The sequence below is a fragment of the Chelon labrosus genome (genome assembly GCF_963514085.1).
Source record: "Chelon labrosus genome assembly, chromosome: 14".
NCBI classification, from domain to species: Eukaryota; Metazoa; Chordata; class Actinopteri; order Mugiliformes; family Mugilidae; genus Chelon; species Chelon labrosus.
In genome coordinates this window covers 16,560,912-16,583,612 of record NC_140347.1, presented here as the reverse complement: position 1 = coordinate 16,583,612, position 22,701 = coordinate 16,560,912, and the positions used below count along the sequence as shown (strand labels likewise).

Sequence of the window (22,701 nt, the reverse complement as noted above, 5' to 3'; positions counted from 1 at the left end):
AGGAGCAACGGCGGATGATTGCACCGATAGAGCTCTGTTAGCCGACATCACCCTGCACCGGCAATCACAACACTTTTTGACTTACTATTCGATTGACAACTGCGAGCAACTAACTAGCTTGTCCTAAAGCTAGAACAGAGCTGTATATTTGGAAAACAAAGCAACACAGACAGCTCTTAAGGTCAGGAGTCCACCTACGCCTCAAGGGGACAGGGGACACACCTTAGGGGACAACAATGTCAGCCAACTTAACATCTGTTCCCAGAGAGCTTCGTCCCCATTCACACCTCAAGTCTCTGGACATCCTGGACGTCCTTAGCGCAGCAATAATTGTGCAAAAACAAGTTAATCTGAACAAATTATTGTAATTGCAAGGTGAGTATCTGGTCGTCAGTAGACCCTCAGATGTTCATTCATTCATTCATTCATTTTCTGTAACTGCTTGTCCTCTGGACGGTCAAGGGGGGCTGGAGCCTGTCCCAGCTGTCATTGGGCGAAAGATGGGGTACACCCTGGACAGGTCCCCAGTCTATCGCAGGGCTTGGCTCAGATGTTCCTCATAAAAACCTAAACTCCCTACAAGTCATTTAGATCTGAAGAACCCTCAAACAAGTCCAGCTGTCTTTGTTTTTTTGTTTGTTTTTTTTACGTTAACAATTAGCGAACTGATTCTTATGTAATAGTTAATCTGTGGCATATCTTCTACGGGTGGTATCAAAGGGACAAGCAACCTATATGGTTGTTTAGTTTGTGTGAGAAGCAGGACAGGAGGCGTGTCCATGGCTCCACTGTGATTGGCCACGGTGGGTCAACCATCTTGCAGCTTCACTCCTCGCCTACTGACATCATTTTAGCTTCAAATAAAAACTTTTTTGTTTGTTATGTTTCCCCCGATGACAGCTGGGATAGGCTCCAATCCCCCCAGAGACCCTTCACAGGACAAGCGGTTACAGAAGATGAATGAATGTTTTTAATGTTAAGCTAAAATCTGGCTTTGCAAAACACACAAAACATTTGTGGTAAACTCTCGGACACAGACATAAGTTTGGAAAATCAAAATAAAATGATGGATTTTTATTGGAAATCCTCCTCTAGCTATGAAAGCTCAACCCCAGGAGTACATCTTTATGCACATATTCTGTACGTAGTGGGGACGTGGGGGCAACCTGTGAGGCCCTGAGATTCTGGCTGTCACGGCATCTCACCCTCGTTAGCCTGGAAATGGGGACAAGGCGACAGGCCCTGATGGGACACACCGCAATCTCATTATGAGAGGAAGCTGCCCCACTGGAGCGTAACAGGACGGGCCGGTGTGGAGAGATGGAGGGAGGGAAGGCTGGAGAGGGCATTTCCATTTAGTCTTTGTGTGCCAGCCGGGCCTCCATTGTTTAAACCCTCATTAGCACCACTTAGAAGAAGCTGTTGTGCGGGACAGGAGGCGTCATCCTGCAGCCACTCCCCCCCAGCTCTTTCACAGCCCTCGAACTGGGGCGCAAAAGCGTTCTCTTCTACTTTGCAAAACTACAGTTTGAGGACTCGCTCAGCGGAGCCACCATGGACACTCCAGATTGTGGATTTGCAGAAATGAGGAGAGGAAGCTACGATGACGCTGCAGACTCGCTGCGTCCTGTGAGTATCGATCCTGTTGGAGACGACCACTGGGTGTTACTGTGTTAACTGCTCCAGGGTCGTGTGTCTGGCACCTCCTGCAGCAACACACTGAAGCATCAGATTCACCAGTGTCCCTGTGTTTAGAAGAGATGTGATGAAAATGAGGTAGTTTTACTTCAAGGGCAAGGAGTGAAACACGTCACGCTGCTGAGCTGTGCACGTGTGAAAGGAAGCATGCACGTTGAGACCAGATGTCTTCATGTTACTGTGACAGGTGTAACAACTTTCATCTAAGCTGTCAGTGATGGGGGATATCTGAAAACACACCACAGAGCACTGTAGTCTCTTCACACTAAGAACTGAGAGTCAGTGTTAGGTGGTAGTGGTTAGCTGATAGTTGAAGCCATCATTTATTGACTTTTATGTTGATAAATGCTACTAATGCACTGCAAAAAGTTATGGTGTGCCTTCGATATTTGGCTAGACGAGACCACTACATGAGTTTTGTGTCTCAGGCCGCTTCCACTTCCATTTTTTGCTTATGTTGCTGAATCATATCTGGGAGTGGTGTGATTAGTAAGCACACGTAGAATCATATTCTTGTGTGTGCCTAGTCAAACTTGTACACTTGTACTTAAAAGACCCACGAGGTGCTTAGTCAGATATGAGATGATCATATGAAAAGCGGCCCATGACTGAAAGATGCTTATTCATTACATCTCTCAGATCAAAGGAAGAAGTAGTATTACGTTTTATTCTGTTGCTAAAACTTGTCCTGCAGTTGTACCAAAGTCTCCCTCACCACTGGTTGATGTGTTTCCTTTACCTTCCCCTAGCTAACCCCACCTTAGCTGTGACACAACCTATAACCCAACTGAAGGCTCATTTAAGGTACAGCGGGACATTGACGCCCTAACCTACGCACGTAGCCTACACTGGTTCGAGCCATTTATACTTGTGCACTCGTCAGTCTGGCTCGCTCTGTTAAAACACCACCCAAACGGTAGTCGGCGCCTTTGCCGAAATTTTGCAAAGACCAGTCATACAAATGTTTGTATCTCCGAACCTCCTCAGTTAACCTATCCTCAATGTGTTCCATCTTTATTGATCCAAAACAATCGATTCGAAAATTGCGGAGATGGCGAAGCAGCCGGAAATACTAAAGCGGAAACACGCTACTACCAAGAAGCACTACCTGCATCACAGCGGTGCGTAGTTACGTTTCTGGGGAGCTGCACGTCAGCTACTGGGCTAAGGTCCACGTAGGGTCTGCGCTGTCGCCATAGCTACGGTGTCAAATTGACGCAGAAGTCTAAACTGCTTATTAAGCCCCAACTCCAGCATTGTTGCGCAACAGCTGAATGGGAGAGGGACAATATTTGAAGGGGAACCAAAATGTGACCCAAGACCTGTCATGGTTTTGGTAGAAAGTAAATACTCAGAGTTGACTGGAGTCAGAATATGAAGCAGGTGTTGATGTGACTGCACCTTTAGAGAGGAGCTCGCGGTCGAGGTGTTACCCGTGTTTACCAAGTAGTTTTAGGTCAAGGTTAGGACCTTTGATTTGATCTCAAAATGCACATGCAGGTTGTTCTGGACAGCTTTTATTTGACTTTTATTCACATTTAGCTATGAGGACTTCATCAGAACGGCAATCCTGCTTCTCTAAACACTCCAACAAAAGTGGTGTATTACTTCACAGCTGAAAATAGTCTCCAACAATGTACTCCAACAATCCAACAATCAACAGCTGATGATTGTGTAAACGGAAACACGAGTCACTGAAAAGATTGTGCCAGCTGTTGCTTTAATATGAAGTTGGTGGATGATGGTGACACTGAGTCATGTGGCCCATGAAGAAACGTTCCTGTTACAGAGCCATGTCACGTCAAGGATCATTTAGAAACGCGGAATAAGGACGTTTTAAGAGAAAATTACAGTGATGACACTATACATCAGCAGTGTTAAAGCAGCAGCAGCTGTAGACGGGTCAAGCGGTCCTTTGTGTCATTGACCTGGTCCAAGATGAGTCACCAGACTGGACGTGCCAGCCTGGCTGCGCAGGCCGGAGTCCAGAGGCCAGAACGAGATGCTTTGTCGAGTGTTCCAGCTTTTGTTTGTTTTGTGTTGCTGTGTTTTCTCCTCATTTTAAATTCTGCCTCAACCCAGTTTCCCGGTTCATCCAGCAATTAGAGCACAAGAGCTGCCCCAGCAACACGGAGAGCCTGTTTGTTTTCCTTCACTCAAATCAACAAATGTGTGTCTGTTAGACTGCTCCTGCTGGGAAAATGAAAAGATAGATTAATTTGGGACTGTGCAAACATTATAAATTACCACTGCCATCATCTGAGCTGATCCAACTTGCATAGAGGCTAAATAAGTGTCAGCGGGTCATTGACGTGGTTTAGTTATTTTAATTTTTATCAAATTTTCCCATAAAATCATTCTATTCTAACCATTATCTGTTGATTGGAAGTCGAAATTATAACCCTTCATAGATTTTAAATTCAAATTTTACATTTATTTATGATATTTAAAAAAAAAAAAAATGAAAGCACATCAGATCCATAATAAGAGAATATGAAAACATTTATTTCAAAATGTTACAACACAGAAATAGTCCATTTTAATACACCCAGAAAAAAACTTTTCAAACTATAAGACTATTTTTGGTGCATTTTCCTGTGGTTTGTGTCCTCTTTAGGAGTTTTAGGATTACTTCCCAAAGTCGCTACCTTTTATTATCGTTATTATTTAGGATACATGGCTTAATATGAAGCTGACGGAGATTTTGTTTCTGTGTTTTTCAATCAGTTGTCAGTCACAACTGACCTAGCAAGATAATACATGAACCATAAACAGAAGATAGATTCGTTCAAACAGCTTCCTTCAGTGACGTCAAGCCAAGCTTCTCGACAGAGTAAACAAAACCATCTGAACCACTTTTTGTTAAATGAAGGGAGCTCAGCCTGGAGTAAGTATCCTATTTTCTTCAGTGATGTCTGTAGTGACCCTCTTTTTTTATAGACTTGTACTTATGGAGTCTTGAAAGCTTCAAATAAACGAGAATGTGGTTATTAAAAAAAACACTGATATCTACTGTATGTAAAATACTGTTGATTGCTTGTAAAAACAAAGCCATAACAAAGTGCTGGTATAAAACTGAATCTCCAGGTCTTAACCAGTGGACGGACACAGTGAAGGAAACATGTTCAATGGTCTTTCTCTCACAGATCTAGAGGGGCAACCTTTTGCAGGAAATGGGGGAAATGGGCTGCTCCAGTTTTCTTCCCCTATAGAAGTGTTCTTCAGTCTAGTTTGATAGACACGGGTGAATGAAGAGATGAAGGGAGACTGCTATCTCAAGTAGTTTCCCAGATGGACGTTCTTATCTAAAGCCTTTCTGGTATTGGTTTGCCTGCAGTCTTGGTGATTATAGGAGTTTAAATCATTTTCTTGAGCATGCAGAGGAGCGTTTGGTCCCTCGCTGCATTTTACGGTTCCTTCTTTTCTCCATTAAAACTAATAGTCCAAACAAGGACGCCGTATATGTCCACAGATGAGGACAACCATGTATGCCAGGGGGATGGGAGCGAGGTTAAAGATGTTATATAACCTGCACAGTTATTTCCACACTGATGCAAACAGTACGTATGATTCCACTAATGCGTGCCTTTTTGTTTTCTTACAGCATCTCAGACACCTAGCTCAGAGACGACGCTCTGCTCCATCGCTGGTCTTTGGGAAGGCTTTGGGGATGCCTTGGTCTCCTATCAGGTGTGCAGATCATCTTTTTACCATTCACTGAGTATTTGCCGGTGGCCACGTGGGTGCATTTGCATTATTCTATCCAGCCCTGTGGTGTAACACACTCCCAACAAAGAGCTACAAGCACAATGACAATCCTCGCTCAGTTTTCTGCCGCAGAGCAGGTTATTAAGCAGTCTCAGCATTAGTTGTTATGGAGAAAGTATTTCTTAATATTTCATTTTAATTCTTAATTGAATTATCTCAATATTTGATGCCAAAAAAAGAGTCCTAAAATGAGCAATGAATGATAATAATTTCAGAAACAAAATCCAAAATTTAGAGCTTTGAAAAGCAACGTAAATGTCAAAGGTCAAACCGGCCGTGGGTCACGTTTAAGGAAGGAGTTTCCACCCGAGCTTATGATGATGTCAGTGATGTGGCACAAACAACACTTTTCGTTTGCATTTGTAACCACACTGACCTGCAGCAGACCTGATTACCAGAAAGCTTTACAGCTGCAGCAGGTGTTGATGCAGTTAGTGAGAACCACCATAACAGCAAAAAATACAACAGCTGCCGGCTGCAGGTGTGGGCTGCTGTTATGAAGTCTGTAGGGATTATTTTCTCTTCTTGTTGTTTTTCTGAGATGGTCCAGTATTCACACACACCCATGTCTTCATGAATACTAATAGCATCTGCGGTACGTTAAGGCTAGCTGCTAGGCTCAAGTATAAAGAAAACACAAGGGTGCCTGACATAAGCTAATTAACAATTATAAGTGGACGGATTCAGAGCTAATACTTGATCTGCACCAGCTAATAGTGTATTTGAATTACTTCAGCAGCTTGTAAGTGCCCTCCTTATGCATCGGAGTATTTTTAGCTCCTCCCTCCTGTTTCCGAGGAGACAGATGGATGACATAACAAGTGTCAAGACTGAATGTGGTGAGGTTGATTTTCTTCTCAGGTTAAGATAAGATAAGACTTTATTCATCCCCGTGGGGAAATTAGGGCGTTACAGCAGCAGCAAACAACAGTGCAAGATGCCGAAGATACAAAAATAGAATAAGAATAGAATATGTCTGACAAATATGTTATGTACAAAAAAATATTTACATATTGCATCAGAGAGATTCACAGTGTCTGGTCTCAGTTGTAACAACCAATTTGGATTGAGGAGTTAGAGTGTTAAAGGACGATAAATATATATATATGTTGACATTCATGAATATCATGAATAAAAACAACAACAAACTCCAATAGGAGTTAAATTACCACGTATTTGCAAATAGAAGGTGTGAGATGATGTTATATAAACTGTACACTGTGTATAAGTCCTGAAAAGAAGCTCAGCAGCTCAGCAGCTCAGCAGCACAAGAGTTAGGAAATGCTGATGTTGAAGAGTCTGACTGCTGAGGGGACAAAAGACCTCCGGAAGCGTTCCTTCTTGCACTGTGGGGGCAGCAGTTAATGTTTATTAGAGAAGATGTTTTGGTGTTGTATTGAGCAGTTTGCTTCAGAAAGTAGGTTCTCTTGAAGTCATCACATGAAGCTCAAGGAGACTGACGACGAATGTCCAAATGGCTCCTCAGTTAAAAAAAGAAAGTGCCTGACTGAATAAATAAATTTGATACTAAACTAAAATTCAGGGTTATTAATTTATTAAATCACAGTTTTTCATTATTTCCATATCAAATATTGTAGCCACAGTCAAGAGTGGATTATTTATTTTTTTAGTTAGCCCCCCTCGACCCTGTTTTACTGTCTTGTCACGGCACCCTCCGGCCTACAGGTGGCAGCACACAGGAGCGTAATCCGAAAGCTCTGATCCCTCCTCGTGTTCAGGCTGACACATTACTATCACCCCTGCAGACCACACTGCCTACTCACTTCAGGCCACAAGCGCAGATGTTCCTGTGGGGATTTACACAGCGGCGTTTTGAAACAACGGCCTTCACATTAAACTTCACTTTACTAACTGTGAGAGCCAAGCCAGTGATACTGATCTGACAGTGAACCCTGTTAACTGGCTGTGGTCTTGCACAGAGGAAGGATGACCTTTTCAGGCTTGGCCTTGTATATTAAATGAATTCACTGGAACTTGTTTTGCCACATGCACAACAACCCTATTCAACAGTTGTACAAAAGCATCGGATATTACTACAGTAACGCAGAGTCAAGCACAGATGTTCCCGCGGGGATTTACACAGAGTCTTATCCTTTCAGATCTTGACTGTGAATTTTGAAGCTGCTCCTTTTCAATTTAGGAAAAGTTTAGCGACTCAATTTAAACAAACTCAATATGTTTTAAGCTCTGTAGCTACTACACTGTGTCATTTCCTATGTGATCAAATTTACATACAAGTAATGCATTTTATTGCGTATTAAACTCACCATTAAACCTTTATAGGACACTCATTGAAATACTCGTAGGGCATAAGAAGACCTTTATACTTTTGTGACATTTTTCAAAATTTCATCTAGAAAATCGAGGTCAGTGAATTTACCACATATGGTTCCTTGTCCTTAAAGGGGAACTCCGGCACAAAATGAACCTGGGGTTAATAACACATGTGTACCGAGTTCGACCGTCTTGGGGAAACTGAACTGTCTGTTGCCGGAAGAAAGCACTGAGAGCATAGGAAAGAGGGTTCAGTTTCCCCAAGATGGCGCCCGCCTGGATATGCGAGCCCGACGCGAACGGTACTGTATTCCTTTTTTAATAAACTGCCTGTATACTTGCAAAGTTCTCAATGCTTCGGTTTAAATGTAGAGACCCTAGTTATGCTACCGTGTAAGTGTGGTGATATTGTGAGCCTTGTTAGTGGTATAGAAATAGCGATTTCTTTTTATGTGTCGGTGTGCCCCGAAGGCTAGCGTTATACGCTAAATAGCGGTTTGCAAGAAAACTGGTCACATTTGACTAACAAAACAAATACATGAAAACAAATACCAGAGAACGGTCGAACTCGGTACACATGTGTTATTAACACCAGGTTCATTTTGCGCCGGAGTTCCCCTTTAAGTGGTAAACAAATGTAAACATGTATTTAGACCATTCCATTAGAGCATAAGTGCTGATTCAGACACTTGTCAACATACACATTATCACATTAGACAACGCTAGTTACGCAGAGGTGGACCTTGCAGACCACATTTGACCCGAGAACGTTGCCTTGATCTTCTCTGATTGGTTGGGCTTCTAAACCTCATTGAGAGGCAATCTTAACTTTAACCATAAAGGGTTAAAGTTAAGAAAGAAACAGCAAAAACGTCAAAATTATTAAAGTGAACTCTCTTCTCTGATATCTAAGTTGTCAGGCAGAATGGAGACAACTTGGTCTCATGGTTACCTAGTATTGATTTAGTCCTCTGAGCAAGAAAACCCTGCAGCATTTATTAAGCTGTTACGTTAATATTTCCAAAACACTGCACTGTGCTAATTAACACTTTGCTCCAAGAAAAGAGTCATGATCTAATTTGAATACAGATCATTTTCAGCTTTGTTTTTGCTTTGATCGATCAACACAAACAGCTCAGTGGCGTCAGCACACCTACAGCCTGTTTAGAGTCTGGTCAGGTCCGATGTGTGGGCACCACTTCACCTACAGCACTTATCGTTTTAACCTTTCTGAATTGTCATCAGCAGTCGTCGGGGGCCGAGACCACCAAAGCACCCGGTGGGCGAGTCCTTTAGATCAAAAAACAAATGTCAGACACATCCCACTCTGACACATCCACGCGCTCAACGCACAAACTGCGCATGCATCGTGAGTTTCCTTGAGAGGGGGTGCTTCGTGGGTGTTAGTTTCACTACAGTGGGACTGCACTGACGTAAAAGTACCGCTATAAAGGGAGGTGATTAGCCATTCAGACGTTAAATATATTTATTCCAGAACGCAAACGCAATATTATTTATAGGAGGTGACTCAAGGACTCAACGTATCAAGGACACAGAGAGAGACTGTGCTGCGACATTGACATTTTAATTAAAAAAAAGCAGAGGTACATGTAATCAGTGCCGTTGTATGATATATGTTGTTGGTAAGTCCACAAAAAGCTCTCCCACTGTTTGATTTGCCGGCATTTTATGTGTCATCTTCTGTAGGCCACAAGGCCAGAAGAGGGTGACAGGGAAAGTACCTGCGCTGTGACAATTTGAATTTCTGCCCTGAACCCAGAGGCAGTGGGATGAGCAATCACCAAAAGTGGTTTCACAGTCGCTTCGAACAAACAACAACTCTTACTTGTTTGGTGTGCACTTTGGCTGTTTGTTTGACACACAGCGAGGGAGCAACAACAGCACGACCAGATATATATCTTTTAATCCTAGAGTTACATTTCACCGATCAGACGTGAAAGCGTCTTGTCAGGGAGTACGGTTTGCTTTAAAATGTCACCCGAGATTAGAATGAATCCATTCCATAATAAAACAAAAGCATCCAAAGTCAATTTTATTTTTCTATTTTAAGACTCAGTCCAGTTTGTTGGAGAAGGTCAGGGATGTCGGTTAAATAAAAAGGAATATACAAGTTATGCTCGTCTCAGCTGAGCAAACAACCAAGCCTAAGTCAATAAGTTATTACTGGTGCTTTCCTCTGTGATTCATGTAATGAAAACACATCTCTCATCTCAGTGATATATTGATCTTATTTGGTAGGCGATGCCGCTTTCACAGATCTGACATTTTTTCTTCAGATTAGAGAATTACTCCCTGCTATTTGTGATATATGGGGGAAGGGTCAGACCACTGGAGGCTATCGACTTCAGTGATGTGCCCTTTCCAGATTTGTTTATTCTGAACATTCCCCAAGAGGCCTCAAGGGACCTCAATGGATTTTGAAGAACATATGATAACAGAAATGTCTGAGAAAAGTCAAAACTCTACTGGCAAAGAGAAAGTAAAGAGGCCAGCCACTAATTAGATAAATTCATTTCCTGCATTCGTGATGTGTCTTACAATCTTTTGTGATGATGACATTAAGAACAAAATGTCTTGGAATAAATTCTTGGTGATAAGTCTGTTATAAATTTTGATGAAGCGTTCTGGGATGAGCACTAACGACAAGGCAGTCTCATGAATACCATTTCTGTTTTAACCATCTGCTTTCATAAGTCACTCATGCAAAGCTAACGCAATGGATTACATATGCATTTTGAAATTTCAAAGAAAACTACCACTCAGAAAATGGTTCATATTCATGTTTAAGGGGTTATGTAACTGTGAACGGTGTGTTATACACCGGGAGCTAATGTCTCTCAGCTCAGCTCAGGCCAGCAAAAAGACTGAAAGCAGAGGTGAGCAGTTAACTTGGCTATATCCAAGAGTACCAACACTCAGCACAGCAACTTTAATTAAAGTAACGATAATTAAATAAAACGTGTGAAAAGGAAAAGCCAGGCTAGCAATTTTTACTATTACTAATAATAAAAATAGGGCAGCACGGTGGCACAGTGGGTAGCGCTGGTGCCTCACAGCAAGAAGGTCCTCGGTTCAAATCGAGAGGGTTTGATTCTCAGGGCCTTTCTGTGTGGAGTTTTCATGTTCTCCCCGTGTTTGCGTGGGTTTTCTCCGGACACTCTGGTTTCCTCCTATCATCAAAACACGAGTGCTAGGCGCCGGGTCAGGTTGGCTCACAGTAGCAGCACACGCAGTCGCAGCAGCTCAGAACTAATCCTCCATCTGACCATTCAGTTTTGTTGTACGTTGTATAATGACAAAAATAAAGCACACACTTTGGTTATCTTTAACTTGTACAAAAGCCAGAGTCTGAAAGTGAGAAATGTTTTATATCTATGCTACACTAAATTAAGGTAATCTAAGCTAGGCTAAGATAAGATAACAGTCCTAAATAAGGAAAATGGTATCGACAAACTACATTAGTTATCTCTTTAAGTAAAGATTTTATATGTACTAAAACAAAATCTAAAAATGACAGTTTGTGGCAAGTGACCTAAGCTAGCTTGTCCTGTTTCATCTTTATGCTAGTCCAAGCTAAACTAAGCCAAACTAAAGATAAGATAAGATAAGATAACAGTTTTGCCTTATGCTAATCTTAACTAAGATAATTGAAGCTAACAGTCTCTTGACTCTTGCTTCTTAAGTATCATGCTGTGTTATCCATTCAAACGTTAACTGGTGAAACAAATGCATATGATGTGATCTCTACTTGCCCATCATGATGTCTTGTCACTTAATATCATCAGCTTCCACTGAAAATGTATTGGAGCTTGTTTCTCTTTTGGTCTTACCACGACCTGCATGATTGGGAACCTTCAGACATCTTTTGCAGCTAGTGTGAACATAGAGGGGATTATGTCTTGGGCGGTGGGGGCAGTGGGGTGGTGGTTAGCACTGATGCCTCACAGCAAGAAGGTTCTGGGTTCAAATCCATTAGTCAACTGGGGCTGTGTGGAGCACTCTGGCTTCCTCCCACCGTCCAAAGATATGCGCCGTAGGTGTGAGTGTGAATGGTTGTCTGTCTCTCTTTGTTAGCCCTGTGGTGGACTGGCCAACCTGTCCAGGGTGTACCCCGCCCCTCATAGCTGGGATTGATTCCACCCCCCTCATCCCACCAGAGGATCATATCTTCCCAAAAAGTTTAGCTTTTTCTGTAAAAATCTTTACATTTATTTAAAATGTCAGTTATTGGTGCTTTGGTCTTCAGCTCCGTTGTCATCCAAGAACTCTTGAGTCTTACAAAGTTTGTATTTAAGATGTTGTATGTCTTCTCTGTCCTTTAACAGACATTACACTCAGTGTTATGAGTATTTTAAAGGTCCCCTGAGAGTTGGGAAATTTTGAAGACCTGAGAGAAATACCATCACCAGTGGGTTTTCCCTGACATTCACCCTTTTATGGTGTGTCTCTTCTGGCTCAGGGAGGAGACTCCCTGCTGGGTGTCTGTGGAGCAGTGTCCATTTGTCCTCGGCCTCACCAGTGAGAACGGAGAGCTGCTGCTAGATGAGTGCGTCCAGGTCACAGAGGGCACCAAAACCAGGGAGAGACACCTGTTCCTCTTCAGCGACGTTATTGTCTTCGCTAAACTCAAGTAAGATATTAATACATACTCTACTGATTAATATACGACAAATAAAATTAAAAAAAGAAACGTGGTTGTAATGCTGTTGTGGTATTTCGGTAAGTTTCTATTGAAAATGTCATATAATTATGGACAGTTGAAACAGCAGCATGAAAGAGGAAGTGGAAACAGAAATGTGTATTTTTGGATGGCTCGATCGGGCTACTGGGGAATCTCCAAACAACAGTCTGATAATGTTCAGTCACTCTGACTTCAATTCAATGGCATAAGAAAGGACGGTGGTTCCCTCTGAGGGAAGTTATTTTAGGGGGAAACTCAGAAGTATTCGCTTGTGAAAATGTGTTCATTTGAAAAAGTTGTTTTGAACCCATCTAATCCAAGATTTTAACTTCAAAACAAACAACAGAGTCTTAAATCTTGAAATCAGTCAAACAATTATTCATTTACAACTTCCCCTTAAAGTATTTTAGTAGTAATTATCCTTTTTTTATTATTTCTTGTTATGATTATTGGGTACAAAGTATCATGAAAAGATCCTCCTTTTTCCACATTTCTACACACTGAACCCGTATGAGAACTTATTGCAATCACTGGTTGCCCAGCTTTGTCAGATTAGATTTGTTTTTTTGAAGTTGCTCTTGAGTGGGAGGATATTCACAGTCATCTCTGTACCACAATCAACCCACTGTTCCTGTAGGTACGCACAGCTGGGACAACAGTACGATACAGTAAACACACGTTTGAGGGTTTTGAGTCTATTTAAATGTATGAGGATTCAATACTTCTTGAGATGATTGTGTCTGGTGTTACTCATTGTTCATTTGATTCTTTTTTAGCCTATTGAGGAGAAACAGGAACATAAACAAATGAGGACTCAAAATGCTAATTGTTTTGGTATTAAGCAATACAAAAGCAAAAAATCCCCTCGTAGGACTACCTATTTAAAAGAACTGTAGTTGTTTCGTTTAGTTTAGTTAGAAGATAAGATCAATGTCTCTAGTGTCAGTAGAAAACATCTGAAGCAATAGCAAGTAGCTGGTTAGCTTGACATAAAGACTGTCGGCTAGCTTGTCTGTGACCATGGTTCATAAATACAGTACAGTTAGCAACAGCTCTAAAGTGTAGGCTACTTATTAACATGTTGTAGCTATCCTGTGTCAGTATTTATGACAACTCTGAAGTCTTTAATGTTCAATCCATAAGCTAAGCTAGGCTAATGATCTTTCGACAGTAGAAAAAATATGAAGCAACAGAAAATAGCTGGTTAGCTTAACACAAAGAATATCATGAATATGCTTAACAACACATTCAAAGCCTACTAATTAACATACTAATTAATCAGTATCAGTGAAGAAAAATACAAAATCTTACAAGTTCACCCTGTAAGCTAATCACCTGCCATGTTAGTAAAATGATTATGAAGCTATGACAAGTTGCCAGTTAGCTTAACATAAATGCTAAAGAAAGAAACGGTTAGCTTGTCTTGGTAGGCAACACATCCTCAGCAATTAACATGTATCCTGTTTCATTAATCAGCTTTAAAGAGAAATGTAAAATCTTCAGTTTGAAGTAATCAATTACCAATCACCTCTGGTGTTGGTAGAATAAATATGAAGGAAGAGCTAGTGGCTGGATAGTTTAGCTTGAAGACAGTGTACAAACAGCTAGCTTTGCCATGACCAAAACTAATGAATATTCTTAGTAACATTTTTGAAGCTTATTAACAGCTTATACATTTTAAATATTGTTTCATTAATCAGTATCAGTAATCAGCTAATCCACCTCTCCTGTTGACGGAATAAATATAAGCAGCTGGTTAGCTTAGCGTGAAGACTGTACACAATGAGAACCGCTTGTTATGCTCAGCCCACAGCTCATAAATATGTTCAGCAACACTTTCATTAAAGACGTCAAATCTTTCATTCAGTCATGTCAAGATTAATGAAGTTTAGCCAGAAGCCAGCCAGCATAAAAACAACACAGGGGGCAACAGTTAGCTTGGCTAGTCTCATGAGTACCATTTCTGTTTTCAACCATCTGCTTTCATAAGTCACTCTTGCAAAGCTAATGCAATGGATTACGTATGCATTTTGAAATTTCAAATTACCTCTCAGAAAATGGTTCATGTTCATGTTTAAGAGGCTATGTAACTGTGAAACAGTGTTATAAAATTGGAGTTAAGGTCTCTCAGCTTAGCTCAGGCCAGCAAAAAGGCTGAAAGCAGAGGTGAGCAATTAACTTGGTTATATCCAAGAGTACCAGCACTCAGCACGACAACTTCAATTAAATTAACGGTAATTAAATCAGTATTGAAAAGTATGAAAGGGAAAAGCCAGGCTAGCAATTTTAATGGTTTCATTTTTTACAGTCTCTTAGTTCCATCTTCTTCTGTTACTATGACTAAAAATACTATTTTACTATAACAAAAAGTCACTGTTATTTCTCTCTTTAACTTGTAAAAAAGCCAGTCATCTCAGCATAAAAACAACACGGGGGCAAAAGCTAGCTTGGCTCAGGCTAAAACTTGGTTCTCCCCAAAGCTCTTAAATATGCTTTTTGTTTCATTAATTTGGATTATAGAACAAATGTAAAATCTTCAAAGTTCAGTCCACAATAAACCATTTGTAACATTTATGAAACCCAAACCTGCATTGTGATATTGAAATAAATCAAAAACCATTATTTAAGGGGTTCATTGCTTTTCATGTTCTTGCTTCTGTTAACAGGTCGACTGCCAGCTACCGCCTGAAGCACAGAGTGAGCCTTGGGGACATCTGGCTTTACGGTTTTGAGGATGAGCAGGAGGACGAAGATGGAACGACTGGGGATATTGACCTCAGGCTGACCATTGTCCTGGCCTGGGATCTTACTTTTTGTCTGGTGTGTTTCTGGTGAGGAGACACTTGTCAGCAGATGATTCACATGCAAACAGCCAGCACGTAAAGTGTTTATTCAAGTATGCTTGAATGCATGCTCACACATAATAATACATACATGTAGCTATGACGATCTGCATTTGATTGTTGTTCATCCTGATCCTGCTCTCAACTCTGATGAGTAAAGTCTAAATTACTTCTTGGAAATATTCACTTAAACGATGGTAGAATGCTGTTAAGCATGAAAAACAGATCAGCCCATATAACTACAATCTGAAAAGTGCACAGTCAATAGCTCCAGTGACCTGTTTCAGCAAACCACACCAGAAAAATATTCACACAATCGATTCCGTCACGTATACTGCCCATCGATTTAATGACTTTGGAACAGAGCAAGGCTCAGCAAATATCATTAAATCCATGGGCACTATCTCTAAACATGACATAACATGCAAATTTAATTTTTTTCTTGCCTTTTCAAGAGTCTTGTTTTGCTAATGAGATTAATAGTATCTGAGGCTTTTCATTGTTTCTTTCTCTTACTAGTCTTTGTGCTAAGGTAAGCTAACCAGCTGCTGGCTGTAGCTTCATGTTGGATGGACAGTCATGACAGCAAAAAAGCCGACAGTTCCCAAAATGTTGAACTATTCCTTTAAAGGTCTTGAAATAAAACATCAACATCACAACACAACACGCAAATTTAAGCTTTTTCTTTCTTTTTCAAGGGTCTTGTTTTTTGCCCGTCATGAGATTATTGCAATCTGAGGCTTTTCATTGAATATGTCGGCACGTAGTAAATGGTCATATGACCTGTGGCCTTCATGAAATAGAGAAGTAGCAAAAAGAAAGTCCTCCCTGCTGGATCACAAGACACAGCATTGTAAAATAGGAAGCGTGTTGGCCACTAAAGCAATCTTCAATTGTGGGGGATTCACATCAGCTGACTTTATCTGGTAATACTGGCCTTTTACAGTAAAGAAGGAATGCAGGAGAAACGGCCTCATACTCATTCACTAAAAGGAATGAAAGTAAATTTTTCTCTGCTCTGAATTTCTGATCAAAGGCACTAAATGGCAGCAGATGAGCAATGCTTCATTTGTGTCATTTGTGTCATTTGTCTCGTTCATTTACTCCCACGTTTCTCGCAAAATAATCAGAATCAAACCATGAAGCCATTTTCACAAGAAGATGATGATTACCCTGGAGTTTTTTGAGTTGTTATGTTTGAAAATGAGAAGCACTTGTCTGCTCGGACTCTGGTAATCACTGTGTGAAAGTTTCATACCTAACCACTAATTTTGGGGCCTGTGAAAAACTGTGCTCGCTGGTTGCCACTTTTTCCTGTCATTCATGCACTCAAGCCATATGGCACCGTACAAGCGGATGGCAAGGTGAAGACCTACAGGTGTACACGCAGGCATACGTATGTGTTTTCGTCTGCATGTTTCCACTGATGGACACGAAGCCACAATGAGCCTAGTCTAGGAGGAAGTGGAACGTGTCTGGTCGGGGCCCGCCGTGACGCTGCTTCCTGTTCCCATGACTGAGTTACTAGTTTCCAGCGAGTTGTTAAAAGTGGCCGTGGGTGCACACTTCGTCTCAGTCCTCCCACTGTTCTCTGCTGGCTCGTACGGCTCTCTCTGTGGATTAGTAACTCATACCATGCTGTTATTTTGCCCACAGCTCGCCTGAGGTGAAAGAACGCTGGTTAGATACCCTTCACAGGTAAGAACAATATAATTGTTTTTATCAACAACCTGTCCTGGACACTCTTTTAGCTCAAAATCAGTGAGCTCAGTTCACGTTTTGATCAGTTTTAAATATAGCTACACAAACATGCATCAGTATGAATAATAACATTAAGATAACATCTCTAAATATTAAAGAATTCATTTGATTATAGTTATAATTATAGTTATTATAGTTATAGCAATATGCTTAGGTCTATTCACACACAAATATGCAGCCAAAATGAAGGCTAACATAATGTCAAGAGAGTTCATAGCCGTTGGAGACGAGCACTACATTTCCCAATACATTTTGTTTTTGGTTACAGAAAAATTAAAGACGTAAAAGCGAGGGCTGGTTGTGCTTCTTCCCCTCCCGACGTACTCATGAAGGTGTTGAGTGGCAGCATCGCAGTAAGTCTCTTGCCGTCACTGTTCCGAACAGAACAGAAAGTATTAGAAAAGAGGAAAAAAAAACAAACAGCTGAATTATGTGTCTCATTGTCTCCTTTTTCCATTTTCTTGTAGACTAAAACAGGAGGAGGCATGGAACACTTGATCGAGTTTCCACTTGATGTAAGTAAAAAAAAAAAACAAAACCACATTTCATCTGATTATGATTCAAGAGACACCTGCTCCTCTCGGCTCATGCTGATAGGAGCACACATTAGGTAGATACTGCAGGATATATACAGCTCCTGAAATGCACATAGCTTATACTTCTTATAGCTTATTTTAGTGTAATTCATTCACATGTTGGTAGGCATGAAGCTCCTCCCTTTTTCTACTCGTGCTCTTGTTCCTCCTGCACGCTCGTCACCACATCTCTTTTTCTTTATTTTGTTGCCAGGGTGATGCAAAGATCTCTGTGCCGAAGCAGTTGAATCATCAGGAGGACAGGCTGACACAGCCCATTGGTGAGTTTGAAAGTGTTTCTGGTTTTGCAGACGTCTCTCAAAGGCAGCATTGCCAGAGGGAGGGCCCCTCAAAGTGTGCCATGTGTAGATGTGAGACCTGAGAGAACATAACCGCAGGCAGGAAAAAAAAGAAATCTACCTACTGATGAAAGTTAACAAGTGAAGAAAAACACTTTTTTTGTCACACTGGCACTCCGGCGTTGACTCGTGCACATCTGGTCCCGCTGCTATGTGGCGCTATTTATTTTGAAGCCATTTAAATACAAAATGCTGATGGAAAAAACTTTTCTACCCACATCAGGATTGAAGCGGAACCTGATGAAGAGACTCAAAAGTGGATCTAGTTTCATCAAGAAAGGAGGCCAAACAGAAACAGACACCAAGACTCAGCTGTTTGGGCAGCCGCTCTGCAAGATATGCCCGGACGACAGCTCGCTTCCCAAACCAGTCACAGTAAGTTTCCCCTTGACAGATGTCACATTTCATGTCAAATCTGCAGTCGTAGATCTCTCCAAGTGCTTGCACTCTAGAAATCTGCAGCCTTTGTTTCCAAAATTGCAAGAGCCTACTTTGCAAACCTTTGAACTCCAACCCACGCACTCTTTCCCCGTGCTCTCACCAGGAGCTGCTGGGTTTGCTGAGGAAGAGAGGCCCGTCCACGGAGGGGGTTTTCCGGAAGACGTGCAACAGCAAGCTCCTGAAGGACATCAGGGAGCAGCTCAACCGTGGCGTGGAGGTGGACATGGAGGCTCAGTCGGTCGTGCTGCTCGTTGGACTGCTCAAAGTACGTTTTCCATACCTGTTAAATGATTCTGATAAAAGCAGTCGTCAAAGCATATTGCACTGCGTGTACTTACTCCTGCTGTGTCTAATCACTTCCCCTCTCCTGCTAATAGAGTTTTCTAAAGGAACTTCCTGGCAGCCTGCTGGTGTCCGAACTTTATGATAAGTGGATGACGGCTCTGGAAAAGGAAGACGCCCAGCAGAGAGCACTGGAGATTACAAAGTAAGCAATTATTTACCTGCACTATTCTTTACAAAATAAATGGTCTTTACAGTATATGTGAGGAGGGGGGTTAGATGGTGTTTTTCATGAATGGTTATGTAACTTCTTGAGTGGAGTTTTGCAGGGCATTCAATGTCCTCAATTTAAAGGTTGAGCACTTGCCACTTCTCTTTATTCATTTCCGTAAAAAAAAAAAAAAAAGGAAGCCACACAACAAACAAAAAAAAGGAAAAAGAGCGCGAAGTTAATGCTCTTCCTCTTCCTCTTTTTTTTTCTTCTTGCTGTTTAGGGTGGTCGACGATCTCCCGGGCCTCAACAAGCTCCTCCTGCAGCATCTGATCTGCGTCTTCCATCACATCCACAAGAGAGCAGACACCAACAAGATGGCCGCCAGCAACCTGGCGGTGTGCATCGGCCCCACGCTGCTGCTGCTGGACGACACCCCGCTGGATGAGCAGCAGGAAAAGATGAAGAAGGTAGAGAGTCTTGTTATGAGTGCGCTCTCTCACTTTTGTTCCTTTGAAGCTTTGTGGTTCACAGTGCAGAAAACCTCAGAAGGTTTCACAAGCGCACTTGCACAACACTCTTGGTGGTTGTTTGTTTAGTTACATGCTAATTTGAAAAAAAAATAATAACTCATTAATGAATTAATTAAGGAATTAATGAATGAATTAATGAATGAACTAATCTAGACCAAGAGAGGCACTGCTCTGTATCGTTATAGATAATTATTTATCAAAATTTCACTTCCAGTTTTGAACACTGATAATGTTTTTAACTGTACTCATCATGTTTCATTTTCTGTTTTGCTCCAGGCTTCAGATCTAACTCAGTATCTGATTGAAAACTGTGAGATTCTTGGAGAGAATATCCCGAGTTTGCTGGACACAGATGAAGGTAAATTAATTATTAGTCATTCAAATCTCTACAGTTTGACTCATTTATTGAGCATAGGACTACACGCCTGTGGGCGTGGGTTAAACCTTATGTTTGACTCTCATTTCCTCTATTCATTTGTTGCACCTCATCTCAGTACCAAATCCACCCTTCCAATATCAACAAGCTTGATGTATTTTATTCTACTTGAAACTAAAGACCTGTTAGACAGGCAAAAGGGGCCTTATGGTCATGGTTCTTACATAATGCACGTTTCTGATGCATCTATTGCACTCTTGCTTACGATAAATGTGGCAAAATTAAACTGGATCATAATCATGTCCTCCTTCTCTACAGACTCTGTGTCCTCCCACCATCACGACTCTGCTTACGACAGCACCGACCCGGATGGAGATGGAGAGGCGGGAGACAGCATCACGTCCACACACGAGGAGTATGGTTCATCTTCCTCGTCGTCCTCTCTCAGTCCCAGCACGGCCAATTCTTCCTGGTCCTCTGACGCCGTCTTCAACACGAAGCCGCCGTTCAACCGTCGCTGCTCTGAGCCCATCATCCTCCCCTCGGCTGACCTTGAGATCCTGCGCAGCCATGCCAGGAGCCAAGATGACTGCTCCATGAACAGGATGGAGAACTTTGATGAGCAGCCTCTGAAGAAGCAGATCTCCGATGACTCCTTCTTGCTCAGGCGTCAAGGTGGAGCCCAGTCAGTTCTGCATTTTCCAAAACTGAGCAGCAGCTCCAACATGGATCAGCTGCCCTACATGCGCAAAGACTGCTCCTGCTCCTCCCTAGAGAGCACTGCCTCTAACCAATCAGATGTCTCTATTTTCACCAATTCACCACTGGAGTCACCAGGGTGCTCAAGGAGAGCTAACACCACCAACCAGCCTTCAGCGGCTCCCAAGCTGGCACAGCAAGACAATGCCAGACCAATTTCAGATGCAAAGAAGCGCTCACAGTCCTTTAGAGTAGTCCCTAAAGTCCTTATGAGGACCAGGAGCTTAGGAGCCTTCAGCAGAAACAGCCTGAAGAAAGACTCTCATAAGGAAAGCTCCTTCCCATGTGAAACGCTCCAAGAGGACTCACAGAGTGAGGCAGACACACCAGCTGAGCCGTCACCCAAACAACGGCCATTGTCAGCAATTGAGGTGTTTGAGCAGGCGGACAGGAAGCTGACCCCGAGGCCCCCATCATATCACCAGGCGGTGCAGAATGCGTGTCGCCTTCCCGAGTATCGGGCAATGACTGTGCAGGACGCCCTAGAGCAGAGGAGGCCCCGCCCATCCTCTGTTAATTATGAGTTTCCAATTACCTACCCCGTCAGCCAGTACATGTTCAATCAGGACTGTCAAGCAGAACAGGATCCTGCCAGCGCTGTCGAGCTGCGGCAGCCTTTCCGCCAGAGAGCCATGTCTGAGTCTGTATTTGCAAGCCGCCATGAGATGGTATCACGGAGATGCAGCCAGCCTGTCTTTGAGGAGCTTTCACACGCCAAGGAGTCTTATGTTTGACTGACTTTGTGTGGGCTGAAAGACAGAGATAATTCTTTTTTTCTGAAAGACAGAGACAATTCACATTTAGGGACCAGTGGAAAAAAGCTAAAAGGACCAGATTTCTACCTGCAAAAAGTTCACAAATTCAGCAAGCTCTCTTTTTCTTTTGTTCCTTCACAACTCCATCAGTCATGGATGATTAAGACTAGCCGGGCAAACTTTCTTTGGTTGCACGATTTCTTTGTACACTTCACTGTTCTTAGGTTCGTTACAGCTGCGGTTCTTGCCAACGTGGCACCTCAGTTTTAGAGGAACGTCTGCATACGTACTAAAGTCCTGTCTTTCTAATTGTCACTGTTTCACTTTGAATGAATGTCAGTCATGTGCTGCCTGCATGGTGGCACATTCTCAGTAGTGCTATTAATAGTACACATATTAAATTATATGTTGTTATCATGATAGATATTTAGTCTATCGCAATGAAGCTATGAAAACCACAGTTTGCTGTGGATAAAATATGCTATGAGTTTCTGTGTTTTTGTTTGTCACCATGGTGATATGTACAGTATAGTTTCAAATCCACTTTTTTTTTTCGTTGCTTTTTGTGAATCTACTTCACCTCGCATAATCTTCTTCTTCCACTACACTGAAGCACTTTCTGGTCATTAACTATGCTTTTTTTTATGTGTGCTAAAATGTAAATAATGTATGAAAGCAATAGATGTGTAATGTTTGTCAAACAGTCATGAAACTTAAAGGTGGGAAAAGGAATGGAGGAAAAAATCTAACAATAAAAGAAAACAAAGTAAAAACGGTCTGTTTTTTTCCTGTATCTATGAGGGCTTTTAGAAAGCTGCCGTCACAGATTGACGTGGATGGATGCATCGCTCCCTCAGTGAATTCATTAGCGGCAGAAATAATGACAAAATGGAGGAAAGTGGCTGCTTTGGCTCAGCTTCTCTTTGCAATTTGTTGCATAACAGTGGCTAACCGGCCTCATTGAGAGAACAGCATGTTCTGGCACATACGCTCAAACAGAAGGAAACCAGACATGGTCACATGGACGGATTTGGTTTTTCTCTGAACTGCTGTTCCTCTTGTCTGTGACTGCATGACGAGTTGATGCCACCCCGTCTTCCTTCCTTTCTAAGAGGTTTTAACACAGTTTCCTTCCTCAACGAGTTGATCAAATATGTTGCAAAATTGCAACAGATTGAAAGAGAATGTGGCCAGGCAAGATTTAAACTGAACATCAAAGAAAACTTTGCAACCTCCGATAAAACTTGTATGCATGAAAACATTAGCAGAATATAATTTACTAATCCAGTGAAATAAGCTTGAAATAATGCCTAAACATGGCATCTTCTATGTGTACAAATGAA

At 41.8% G+C, this 22,701-nt stretch overlaps 1 protein-coding gene across 1 annotated transcript; it reads left to right on the top strand.

Annotated features, from left to right (window-relative positions):
• Nucleotides 1-1,509: 1,509 nt before the first annotated feature.
• tagapb (T cell activation RhoGTPase activating protein b) lies at nt 1,510-22,269 on the top strand. Its single transcript, XM_084560171.1, has 14 exons — nt 1,510-1,629; nt 5,303-5,388; nt 12,242-12,412; nt 15,130-15,294; nt 16,963-17,004; nt 17,336-17,420; nt 17,535-17,582; nt 17,857-17,923; nt 18,225-18,376; nt 18,546-18,707; nt 18,820-18,929; nt 19,219-19,405; nt 19,745-19,826; nt 20,163-22,269. The coding sequence occupies exons 1-14, from the start codon at nt 1,555-1,557 to the stop codon at nt 21,335-21,337; spliced, it is 2,607 nt and encodes an 868-aa protein (XP_084416297.1). The 5' UTR covers nt 1,510-1,554; the 3' UTR covers nt 21,338-22,269.
• Nucleotides 22,270-22,701: the final 432 nt, after the last annotated feature.

Excerpts from the sequence above, each read along its gene's own strand:
- tagapb (XM_084560171.1), top strand. The coding sequence starts at position 1,555 with ATGGACACTCCAGATTGTGGATTTGCAGAAATGAGGAGAGGAAGCTAC. Across the intron at positions 17,583-17,856 it reads TGATCGAGTTTCCACTTGAT|GGTGATGCAAAGATCTCTGT; the intron begins GTAAGTAAAAAA and ends TTTTGTTGCCAG. Across the intron at positions 17,924-18,224 it reads CAGGCTGACACAGCCCATTG|GATTGAAGCGGAACCTGATG; the intron begins GTGAGTTTGAAA and ends TACCCACATCAG.